Source organism: Maylandia zebra, linkage group LG20 (assembly GCF_041146795.1).
Source record: "Maylandia zebra isolate NMK-2024a linkage group LG20, Mzebra_GT3a, whole genome shotgun sequence".
Lineage (NCBI taxonomy): Eukaryota > Metazoa > Chordata > Actinopteri > Cichliformes > Cichlidae > Maylandia > Maylandia zebra.
Window position 1 is genome coordinate 10,925,058 of NC_135186.1, and position 12,864 is coordinate 10,937,921.

General features: G+C 42.6%; 1 protein-coding gene across 2 annotated transcripts in view; it reads right to left on the bottom strand.

Moving 5' to 3' along the window:
* prex1 (phosphatidylinositol-3,4,5-trisphosphate-dependent Rac exchange factor 1) overlaps positions 1–12,162 on the bottom strand; it is a 78,425-nt gene extending 66,263 nt beyond the window's left edge. Inside the window, exon 1 of one of the 2 annotated variants that reach the window (XM_004572731.5) lies at positions 11,767–12,162. In XM_004572731.5, the coding sequence (XP_004572788.3) occupies positions 11,767–11,910 (144 nt within the window). In that variant the 5' untranslated portion in view covers positions 11,911–12,162. The remainder of the gene's footprint in view (positions 1–11,766) is intronic. The other variant, XM_004572732.5, reaches the window with a different exon arrangement.
* Positions 12,163–12,864: the final 702 nt, after the last annotated feature.

Consider the following 12,864-nt stretch of genomic DNA (forward strand, 5'->3'; position numbering starts at 1 on the left):
GGAGATGTTAAGTCATGATGCACAGCAATGAAATCCAAACAAAGCATATCAAGCGTCAAGCACGGTGGTGGAGGGGTGAGGATTTTGCAGCCACAGGACATAAGGACATTGCAGTTGACTATATACAACTGAAATTGTGTGGCAGGACCCTATGAGAGCTGTGTATAAATTAATGCCATCAAACCTCAATCAAGTGAAGCAATCTTGTATAGAAAAGTAGGGCAGATTGCTTGTTATTGCAAGTTATTGCTGCTAAAGGCACATCTACAAGCTATCAAATCATGGGTTACATTTAGTTTTTTAAAGCACTGCACAGAGGCCTGTTAAACCTTTATTTTTCACATGTAGAAAAAGACCTTAAAAGCAAGCTTTAAATATAACAATGACAAGAGTCTTTTTTCCCCTAGAAATATGTCTGCTAGCTTAAAACATTGCAAACCAGCTTTTTGTTAGCATTTTCCCAACCCCACACCCACACCTCTGAATTCACTTATCTGGTGTACATGATATAAGCAAGATTTTCAGTCAAATGCTGTGCGTGAAACCTCTTGTCACTCAGAAAATTGCCCTCATGTCCACTGAAAATATGAAAATTAGTGTGCAAGTCAGTGCAAATTTAAATACACTTCTAGACACAGCAGTAGTGGGTACTTTAGTGTGGATGGCTGTGATGGCACTGGAAAGTGCAACTTCATAGTGTCTGTCTATATCACTCCAATATCACTCAAAAAAATATGATGGTGCCAGACAGTTTATGTACAGTTCATGGATATACATGCATCACTTTCTCCCACAAATTGCATGAATGCTGTCAAATGTGCCACTTTTTCAAGCAGCGTGTGAGCAGGTTGAAGTAAGTTTGGGGGATCCCACCAAACTGAGTCACTCGTTTCTTTCTGTTTTTCTGTTTATTGGGAAAAAAAAAGTGTGTGCAAGAAAAACTGAAGACAAGTTAAAAAATCCCAAACTGCAACAGAAGAAGTGCACACGCATGCCTCTGCGCGACTGTGTGACATGCAAACAGGAAGTGAAAACAGAGCAATGGCACAGAACAAAGGCCAGTGCTTTTCTTTGTCTTTTTTTGACGCTCAAATTCGACGACAAGAATTTCGTTTTCTTCTCGAGAACATAGGCGGCTCAAGTCAGGCGAGAAAGGAAAACAAACACGTCGGCAGAATGAAGCAGCTCCTCTCGACACAAAAGCAGCAGATGCCATTTCTGGACAGGAAGTGTGGCTTTTGTGAAAAGGAAGTATACGACATGTTTGAAGGCCACTAACTCAGCTGTTCTAAGTAAAGTCTGACAACTTTGTGCTAGCGTGCAACCAAGCTGTAACAAAGAAATAAATCACACCGTGCTCTCAAGACTAAGGAATTGCAGATTTTTTTTAGCTATGCTGCAAAGGCGAATGGAAGTTAATGTTATTTATTGGTGTGGATAAAAATGAATGGACTGAAATGGAAAACTATAAGCTTTAGGTCATTTTCATTTTTAACGGACACACACTGCAGAAGCTTCAGGTTTACAGCTTGTCATCGCCTTAAACCCAAAATAGTGCAATCATACCAAACGCTTATGTCTCTTGTCATGCAAGGCATAAGGCAGCATTCATTTGTGACTGACAGCCAAAGTGTCATTGTGGGTTTGATTGGGTGGTGGGTGTTGCTAGATGCTGAGGTTTATCAGAGCGAAGAAGGGCCAGACAGTAAGGTGTGAAGATGCAGATGGACCATATGTTGGTGGAGGCTATGTTTTCGCTCCAGTGGACAGTTAGTAAGATGCCTGCTGCCTTCACGTCTGCTTTGTCTGCTTCTCAACGCAGCTTTCTACCTGCTGCTAAAGCAAACTATGAAACATGACTCATCTCCTATTTATCTGTTTTTAGGTGAAAGCCTTCTTGTTGGCAAAGAATCCTACATATTAAAAAGAACTAATAAAACACGCCACTGATATAAAAAAAAAGCTACAATATTTTATTTACCCTTTGACATTTCACATTTCCTTTCACCAATGAATGTATGAAGCCAAAATGAAAATATCAAGAAGTAATGTAACAAGTGTCAAACTAGGTCATGTTGCAACATGTGAGGCGACCACGCATACGGAGTCGAAGTTAGCAGCCACGAGCACAGGATGTTAAGGGTCACTCACAGTGTGCGGCTGAGGTTGTTTTCAAGCTCGACACTTAGCAGCGGCCAATTGTTATCTGTAATAACCAAGGACCGTAGAACGGCAAACTTGTGCGCGTAGATCTCAGCTGCCATATTAGAAGCTGAGGTGAAAGTTTATACAGAAAAGAAAAGAAAAGTAAAGCGCTGTCAGTCAAACGAATTCTCGTCAAGGCTGGATAAATACTTTAGGTCGTTTTCTGTAGTTAAACAAAACCTAGTGAGCACACATACTTAGCTTGGACCTGTTAGACAATGACATCAATGCTTTAACAGGTTTCATACTAAACAGCAATATGTGTGAGAAGTGACGAGGGATATTAGCATTTGTTTTGCTGCCATCACCATGTATGCATCCCATTTCTCATAACAGCAAGTGCAAATATGAATGTATAGGAAATCAATAACAACGTGGTATAATGGTTACATAATGTACATGTCAAATGTTTCCTTAGCCATTTGTCTGGATTAAATCCTTTCAACAAGCAGAGTTTGGAGTGTGTTAGACTTGCTATTAGAAATCCAATCAGACTGTGCTGTCCTAAGCACATTGTTGCTTTACTGTAAATATCAAACTTGATTATCTTCTTTGAGAAGATAATCATTATTTCTCTCCATGATGAAAGGGCCAATAGTGTTAATGGGAACAGAACTAGGGCATTTTTTCTGCCTACCCACGGCTACATCAGCATTCAGCAACAATGCTGGGCCATCTCACTCAATTCAGATATCTCACAAGAGACCCCGTATATCAAGAACAAGCTTGAACACTTGTCAAGGTTTTTCTAGCAGGCCCTCGGAGCCTCTTTTCAATTCGCTGTGGTTCCCACACCTACTGAAGCAAACCTCAAACAGAACCACAGATCCACAGATTCAGGCATTTTCTAAGCGAGTTCTCAGGTCACCAGCCTCAAGCTTTCTACCCCTTCTCATCCAAGAGAAAACAACAACAAGCTTAAAACAATGCACCCATTAAGGATCTCTCTTTTTTGGAAAGAGGATTGGAGTGGCTAGTCACAAAGGGAGACGGGGCATTTTGGAGAGGGAATGGGGCCATTTAGGGGTCGACATGGCATGAAATTGAATAAATAAATGAAGAAATCCCCTCTTTGTGGCCTGGGTGCAGCAGAGCCAGAGAATGGCCCGTGGCGTTGCCATAATGAGGGACCCCAGCAAACCTTAGGAGAATTCTTTTTCTCTCAGGCCGTAATTCACATCTTTCCCCAACCCTCCAAAAACTCCCTCAGCTCCCCTTCACCCACCAACCAGTGCCTTGCTGTCTTCCAAGAGAAAGCCTTTTTGGCAGCGCCAATCACCAAAATACAAAGTCTTCTTTGAGCCTCGTCCAGTTTTTTTCCCCCCCTCCCCATCTCGCTCACTTCCGCTTTGAAGGACTTTAAACTTCAGGGCTCTTTGAGCTGTTCACATGGGCGGAAACTAAACACGACAGGGGGATGACACAGTGCCTCCGCGACAGAGGACAGGCAGAAAGCGCTGGGCCGAATACTTCCTGTCTAAGACTGGGTATTCATCACAACCCTGCTGTACAAATGAATGGATGACACACGATGAATATGCGGACTACGTATTTTGGACACCTCAGATGACAAATTGTTGAGACTGTCTCAGTAAGCATGTTAGGCTTTCAAAACTATACTTTCAAAAAGGTTCCACAGTTGCTAGAATTTTACAATTTACATTTCTGAGCTTGCTGACATTTCTGTCCAGTATTGCACAAAGTTGCTTTGCACGTTTTGTTTTACAAGCTGCTCCCAACTACAAAAGAAAAAACTTCCAAGAGGAGACCTGTGGTCCTAATAATCATTCATAAATGAAACCAGCAAATGTTTGACTCCTTTTGTATTCGTTTTATGTATCTGCTGCAATGTGGACTAAAAAAACTGCAATGTGTGCAGTTCTTTATGCGTTAGGCAGCATCGGACACATTTTTCAGGCTTAATATCAATTCTACCACTCTCACTACAGTATATTCTTATATACTTGGACGACATGCTGGAAATGGAAACATCTGTGTATTTGTTTCACTGAATGTTACAGCCGTCTCAAAACCTATTACAAATGTCTCTACCTGTAGCCTACATGGCTCAAATTACATTCTGTCTTTAAAGGGAACATCCACAACAATTTTTTTCTAAGTTGCTTTCCTGTAGAGGGGTGACATGTGTTGATCAGTAGATAACATCATGGACCAGATTGGAGAGGCCATCTGGACATTTGTACACTTGGTTGGTTTTTTTGTTTTTTTGGGGGGGTGGGGGGTCGACAGACACGGGTATCACAGACTGGACCAGAGTGTGGCAAGTATGAAGCTGAGTGAGCCATCAGTGACCTGTGACGCTGCCGGCTAACCAATTGATGTAGCACAGGTGATCACTCAAGCTAAACTCCATGATATTCATACGTGTGTATCCAAGAGAACATTGCAGCTTGCCTTCATGTACACATCCAAGCTAAACCAAAGTACGATTGCCACACCTAACATGCAGCTGAGCAGACATAAACAAGGTTATAGGGACAGAGAGGGAGGAAATTGAATGGTGGCAAAGACACAAATTAGTGGCTTACATTACACCATAATGGGTCTTTGGCAAAGCAAGGGGGAAGATCACAGAGACTGTTCGCTGGTTCTGACTTAAACAGCATTTACCAGCCTGATAGAGGACGCCATTAAACGGGCAGACAGCAGCTAGTCAAAGCCCTGCCTGTCTGAAAAAAAAAGTACTTCTCAGTCTCTGAAAGCACAAACCTACATCCTATCTCACTTCTCGTTTTGGCAGCCACAAATGCAGCAAACGCCGAGGTAAGTTTCCACTTCTAGAAGTGATATTTGCAGGTCGATTTTGATTCACCATATTCAGCCGCAGAGCAAGTTAAATAGTGAGCCACATTTAATTTTGTGATAAAGAGACAATAGGTCTGGTGAATTAAAAAAAAAGAAGAAGAAAATAAATAAAAACCACTATCTATCCTGCAAAAGCTCTTGGAAGCTGAAGAGTCCCTGCAGGATGGATAGAAAATTGAAAACTTAACGTGTTAATGTGCCATATCAAAACATTTTTCTTAAAAGGTTTCCTGTCAGCACATGAGAACAAAAACTTTACGGTACCCGCATGTATGACTCAAGCCTTTTATAAAGCCACGTGAGTTGGCAAAAATGTCACCACAACTCGCAAATGCCAAAATAAAAGCCCTTCAGCTACAATGCCCAAGATTTTGTCAGCAGCTGTCATGAACAGTTACCACAACATTGTCAGAGCTTCTTTGACTAGCGGGGGGGTTGAAAACAGAAAACGCCAAAGAGCCTCACCAGTTGGCTGGTTGGTAAATTGTTTATCTCGAAGCTCATTAATTAAGTGAGTCGTGTCAAAAACAATTTTAAGATAACAGCGAAAATGTTCTTTGTTTTTAGCTGTGGCATTTAGCTGGAAAAGAAAATCTTGTGTGTGTGTTCACTCCAACACCAGACCATCACATACAGCTGACATGCTCAATCTGTACTGTCTGCCGCTTTATATGAAAGCAGGAGTGCAGTGTCTAAGCTTCTGGTTTAAAATGATCATTATGAAATAAGTCCTGGTTGTACAACATAGCAGCTACATAACAATGACACCATATGCATTACAAGCTGCCTATAAGCCTCTCTTGTATGCATATCTGTCTCTAACAAGTATGAAACAGACTTAAAATTAAGTAGTGACTGCACAACCAAGAAGATAATGCTGCTGTTTTCAGTAGCTTATGGAAACTTTCCCCAGGTAGGTGAAATGGCGTGAGGTTGAAATAACTGTGTAAACTCTATTTGGCCAATCAAAAAGAACCTTATTGTTAATGGAGAGTTAAAAACAATTCAAAGTTAAACAGGAATAACCCTTAGATGGGGATTCACCAGGTGGACAGAGCAATATTCAGTTTGCCAGATCACAACATTTCTAGTTGATCAGAAAGTAATAAAAAATGAAAAAGGCAGAGATTTGTGTACTGTGACTCTAAAGCCCTGTGAGGCAAAATGGCAGTTTGTTATATTAGTCTGTATAATTAAAACTAACTGGCTTGGTAAGCTTGTCCATGATTTACCAAATATCTTTGCCACAGTCAGTACCCTTAATAAGTTTTGTGTGAAGATGTACTAGTCCAGCATTTTTCTATTAGGCAAATGACCTTTAACCCCCTCCTGAAAGAAGACCCACATCTGGTAGTATTTAAAAAAGCAAACAAACATTGTAATCCTGCTGCCTCGCTCTGTAAACCAAACCCTCAAGGGAGAGCTTGTGCGAAGTCATTCTGCAGACATCCGTCCATCCTGCTACCTTTTCACCACGCTGCACAGTCGCTGCACCCGGTGTCTCCCCTAAGAGAGTACATGCGCCAACTTCGTCCAGACTACGATGTGATCTCGAAGAACATTGGAGGTGTCACATTGCCTTGCTTTTACTATTCAGCCCATGTCATCTGCTGTATCTTATATCAGCCTGTTAAAAAGCACAGTGCCCCAGATACGCGGTTTTACCATTTCCAGCCGGTACAAAGCAGTGAATGTCCAAGTTCTCACCAGACATTACATGATCTGATATCGGACACATTGATATGCAAACTGATGAAATCAGATTTGAAAGGACACACTCCTGAATAGCTCCACTTCTTAAAATGCTACTACTAAGAGAGAAAATTCTTGGACACAGTAAAAAGGGATTTCTTCTGATAATCTGCAAGCATCTCTCGGAAAGAGAAGGAAGCTTTTCTTTGCTTTTGCATCATGCCTCTGGGTGTTACAGTGGTTTAGACTTGTTAACTTGAATACTTTAAATTCCTGCTGCAGTCTTATGCTTCAAAGAAATAGCTTATCAAAACACATGACTAAAAAAAGCACAGAGATTAAGTTGGAAACTGACATTTACCACCCCGACATTGCAATAATTTCGTCTGGCACAGTACCCGCGCTGCAAGGTACCAATTGTCCAGACTGTGATTGATGGGTGCACAGCAGCAGTAGCTTGAAACCTTATTTATATGAAAATTTGCAGCTTATGTAATGAACTGAAGTACAGTTAGCACAAAAGGCAAAGCATGTACTGATTATTCAGCTGCATTCAGAGGCAAGGACTATTTACAGGTTCGATTAACCTACAAGTTACATGCTGTATGAGAAGACTCTAAGAAGACTGTCTACACTCCCAAGTTTGTCCAGCAGGGCTTTTAACTTTTAAAGCCCAACAATACTAAAAACCCTCAAAAAGTCCCAGCAGTCTGCCACAGTAACTGTTCTACCTGCTGTTCAGTCTCCACAGGCTGCCCCCCAATGCCCTCACTCATATATGTGGAGTGTGTGTGACTTCAGCTAAAGGCTGCAGTGAACTGAAACCACCAGCGTTGTGGCTACGACGAGAGCTAGAATCTTAAGCTATTTATACGCCCAAGCCCAGAGAAATCCGATGCTGGTCTTTACAACTAAGGAGGAACAGCAAACGAGAGAGAGAAAGATGGACCGGACAAAAAAAGGTGGGGAATAGGAATATGAATGGACATTATATAGGAAAGTAGGAAAAAGGTAGACACAGGCTTGTGCTTGCAGGGGGGAAGCTTGGAGCTGTCTATCTGCATGTTTACCTTTGTGAGCACTAAGATGTGTATACCCGTGTCATCCTGTTTGCTCAGCTACAGCCAAAGAGGTGTCTAGCATCAAAACACAATTTCACTTCTTCATGGCAGCGCAGGTTAGCATCGGATGAGTACTCTCACTTGTGTGTGGCCCAAAGTAAAGGTCACAGTCCTTCCAGATGTTTCCTATTATCCTGCAGCACTGACAGGACCTCTGCGGTCACTCGACTCTTTTCCATCACTCACTTTTCAGAATTACGAAGGAAGGTCACAAGCCAAGAAAAAAAAAACTATCGGCCACTCATTTCCAGGATTCACCGAGACATGGGTCAGCCTGGTCAAAAAAGAAAAACAGTCCTAAATGACAACCAATCATATTCATGGCATTCAAGGAAAATCCCTCACATCTAGCAGGTATGACGCCACCGACCACATTCCTATCACAGATAGCCTAGTATTTTGGTGCATCACGGCTGGGAAAATCCAGCTGCGCAGATTAAACCATACCCTGAAGAAAATTCCCATAAATCTATCGAGCTAGGATGTGATTGTTTCACACAAACAAACAAGGGAACGCATCGCGACAAAAGCTTGAAGAGCACAGCAATCTTTGTAAAAAGGAAGCAGCTTGTTAAATGTGACAGCTTCCGATCTGCTCAAAGAGTTAATAGATTTAGAGATTTGCTGCGATAACAGTGAGGGAGGAAAAATGAATCCTCTAATCCCTCTTTTCACACACCCCCAACCCCCTTCTCACCTCTTGTCCTCACCACTATCCCCACACGCTTCCCTACAGCACATTGGATGAGCTTGTTGGCGCTGGTAATTGCCAAGGGATGAGTGACATGCAGAATGGCTGAGGTGCCAAAGCCGGATAACCATCTCTTTTTGTGTGTGTGTGTCATTGCAATCATTGCAGCTGAGAAGCTGCTCTGCTAAGGGCTTTTTTTCCACTGGGTTTTTAAAGTGCATAAAGGGAGGTGGAAAATAAATCAATGATAAGGCAATGCAGATGATGAAGATGGTCAACAGCTACTGTACTATCAAACCCTCAACAAGACCAGAAAACAATATCATAGCGCGAGCGGTTACAGATAAGAGAGAAGCTGACATGCATAAAAAGAATCAGTACACTGAAAAATTAAGTAAGTCATAACTGATGATGAGAAGTAATCCAAACGCTACATTCAGAGGGGAACTAATCTATTTCTAGGGGAATATGGTTAAGGGGTGGGGGGTAGATAGACTTCACGGGGTTAAGATTATTCGCATCTTAGTGCGAGTTTCACACAATCAAAACTAAATAAAGTGGCAATTGCATTCAATACACGTGGTGTGACAATAGCATGCCTGGACTTGAAAGCTGTTCAAGCGTAAACTGTGCTGTGTTCTAGTCACAGGCAAAATTCACTTTTCATTACACAGCAAAATGCATTAGTATTCAATGCACTGTGAAATGAGCTGCATTCTGGGAAATGTGGGAGTTATCTAAGCAATGAGGAAGGGTGAGAAAAAGCTGAGAAGCTGAACAAAAACCCTACTTATTACCATTTTATTTAAATAGGCTGCCCATCTCAGCCTTTTTTTTTTTTTTTTTACACTATGGGGCGTACGCATCCCCAAACTATCTGCCCACACCTTTACTGAAACATATGTTCTGAGCTCCCACAGCCAGACTTTTCCTTATCAACACCACAGTGAGCTGCATGGTGACATAGCCTTGGCTCCCAGCAAGGGTTCTCACTGAGGGTTTTCTGCCGAGCTGGACCCTGGACAGAAAACACTGGGTGGTGGAGGGGGGGATTCGCAAAGGATTGGCCATGGAGGAGGTGGTGGAGAGCAAGGCTTCTTTTCTCGTTTTGTTCTGGATCCTCATGTTTGCCTTTAGCAGTGTAAGCACCTCATCACCCATCCACCCCCCCAGGTGAAAATTCAGTGGACAGTGTCACATGTAGGTTAATGGGGAGCAGTGTGTTTTGCCATCAGGCCTCTTTAGTGCACACGTGAAGATGACTGTTAACGAAGGCATTCACAGACATGCATTCCAATCCAAAGAAACACTTGTTAACAAGATGATACAAATAACCAACCTGTCAGTTTCTGCAGCACAGAACATCGCTGGATATGATTGGCATTTAAAAAAAATTTTTTTTTAAAGATGCTGGATTGTATTGAGTAGTTGCCAAATGGTAGTATTTACTTTTAAAACAAAATCTCATTGGCTCATGAAATGGGCATAGAGACTATTCTATGAAAAGACCCTGGCAATAACATTACATCACACAAGCCAGACCATATCACTTGCCTCAGGCTAAACACCATGTGGCTTAAATCAAAAGACTCCCAGTTCACGTGATGATAGGTCGGGGTATGGCGAAGAGCACGAAGCACTGACAGTTTTGATGTTCAGACGTCCCTGATAAACCTTTGAGACTTCATCATTACCATTGTGCGTGGTGAGAGTGGAGGGAGGTCAAAGAATGTCCCTTTGCCACCTTGCAACAGAAGATAAGCCTCAATTGAGTCCACTGTTGAGCTGGATACGGAACAGTGAAGTTATATTACGTAGGTATAACTCTGAAAATGCCATGCACCACGAATGGCATGACACGGCGGTGCGGTGAGCCTTCTGCACCGGTCACCTCAAGAACTTTGAGGAAGTTCAACACGTGACAGCAGAGAGGAAAGAGGGAACCGTGACATTGTTTAGCAAAAATGCGTCATATGTTGAAATGTTGAGAAAAAAAAACCCCACCAGGAAACGCAATATCACCATAAACTGTTTTTAAAGGCAAAGTGAAAATGATGAGAATCAAAGTCTGCCATCGAGTCGGCAGGGTGCAAAAGAAAGATAGACGTAGTTGTCCTGACCTTTATGTGCAAGGGGCAACGACAGTGGGAATTTCCCTGAAGCAGACAAATAAGCCATTGTATATAAAAGAAAAATAAGTAAGGTCACATTATAGTCATCACATTAAATGCAGCGAGGTGGAGTTAACCACGCTGTGGTTATGAGTCTCAGCTGGAGGCAGGAGCCACCTGCACTGTACAATTACCAGAGATGACAAGGCGGGGATGAGGGGAGGAAAGGCCAACGGAAAATGACAAGGGGAAGTAACAAATTGAATAGTCCCCCTGCAGGTGGGTGCCATCTATACTCGCGCTGTGCTCGGCGGCTGAATGGAGTATGCAAAATTACCAGGACGTTCATTCATGAGGTAGCTGATATACAAAGAGCGAATAAGCAAACGGTTTCTTATCGCTGTCTGAAAAAAGGAGGCGTGACAGGGTGTGATATTCCTGAATACCTATTTATTTGTATTTAAAAAAATGCATGTGCGAACTGGGCTCTCCTTTCCTTTGTTTGTTTCAAGCTTGAGCTTTAACACACAATGGAAAGGTGAGAATAACACCACCACCCTCCTCAAAACACTAAATATGTATGAGTCCCCGCAGACGTCCCAAGAAACACGGTTTAACATCTCAAAAGTTTTCATTGATAACAGTAGCCTCAGATGCACGCAGATCTTTTACAAAGCTGTCAGTCTGCGTCGCAATTAAAAGCCCCGCAAACAGCAGCAAACGGCAACTGCGCGTCCCAAGCCCGTTCCTACAGAAGAAGCGTTCACAGACTGCGCTGAAGTAAAGGTTCAAGCAGCCCGTGTGGACACAGAATCACGCCAAACTGAATGCAAATTTATTGTGGTTTAATCTGACAGGTTAGATCAGATTAGATCTTTGGGGTGAATTGCTTTTTTGCTTTTGTTTTTTCCTTGCAAAGGCTGCTTCTTAATCTTTTTCTGTGTATGCCGATTTAAAAAGAGTAGTCCGGGGATTGGAAAAACATCTAGAACACACGAGATGAGCGTGCATTCGGAAACAAATAAAAAACCTCCGCTAATATACAGATTTGTAACTGGAGTTTGGCATCATGTTCTGCCAGTGTACGGGAGACACACTTGCGAGAGGATGTCAAACTTACCGACTGGAGGAAAAGCAACGTCCGAACATAATCCCTCTCGGTGTTCAGTATTTCATTTAAAACACACAGCCTCAGCCGCTGCTGTCGGTCCGAGTCCTTGGCTGCGGGGATACAGTTCTCCTGATGCCCGTCGTCCTCTTCCATGACGTTAACTCAACCCTCAGAAAGGTCGCTCTCTACAGAAATACTCTCCTTTTTTTCTCCCCCTATGTATCCGCACTTTGTCGGGTCGTTGCTTCAGTCCATTTTTGCATTAGGAAGTTTTTCCCGAAAACCTCGCAGAGCACTGTTGCGAAACACTGGAAGAAAAGTTCACCAAAAGTACCAAACAACAAGCAGAGAGCCAGACGGAGTGAGCGCAGTCACAGCAGCAGCAGCAGCTGAGAGCGAGCGAGGCAGCAAAGCGGAGAGAGGGGAGGAGGGGGAGGGACCCGCTGCCTGCCAGACACATAGAGAGAGCCCAGTACTGCTCTGGACACCGAGAGCTACAGACTCAGTAGCTTTAAATGTGTACACGCTACAGTCTGATACTATTAAGTAAACTCCCCGAGTATCCCATTTCCCATGGTACTAAAGGGGCCCCAAAGGCAACAAAATATAAATAACCTAAACGCAGCTCGCCTAAAACAACAAATACTGAACTTTAAGCTGCCTTTGTAGAAGACGGTTAACAGGTACAAGTCATACAGGTATTCCTAATTTTGCTGGCGTTTCTCCTTCTTAGTCAAATACGATACTAGTGAGCTAAACACATACAACTTGTGAGAAACCATGCGAAATATGAGAGTAATCCTAAAACCTTAATTAAAGGTCTTGACTTTCATTGATGTCAAATATTTACCATAACAATGCTCATTCAGGCCCCCTGCCTGTCACAGGAGCTATCCCCACGCGGGGTCTCGGTGAGCGTTAATAAGAGAAATGCGCCCTCAAGTGGTTGCAGGCCAAAATACAACTTTCAAGTCCGGGATGGGCAGGAGGACTTCAGGAACGGTCTACAAGCTCTGATACAAGAAAATAAACTTTTTAATATCATGATTGATTTCCCCAGCAATTCCTAACGTTTGCCTTTAAAAAAAAAAAAAACACGTGGTCACA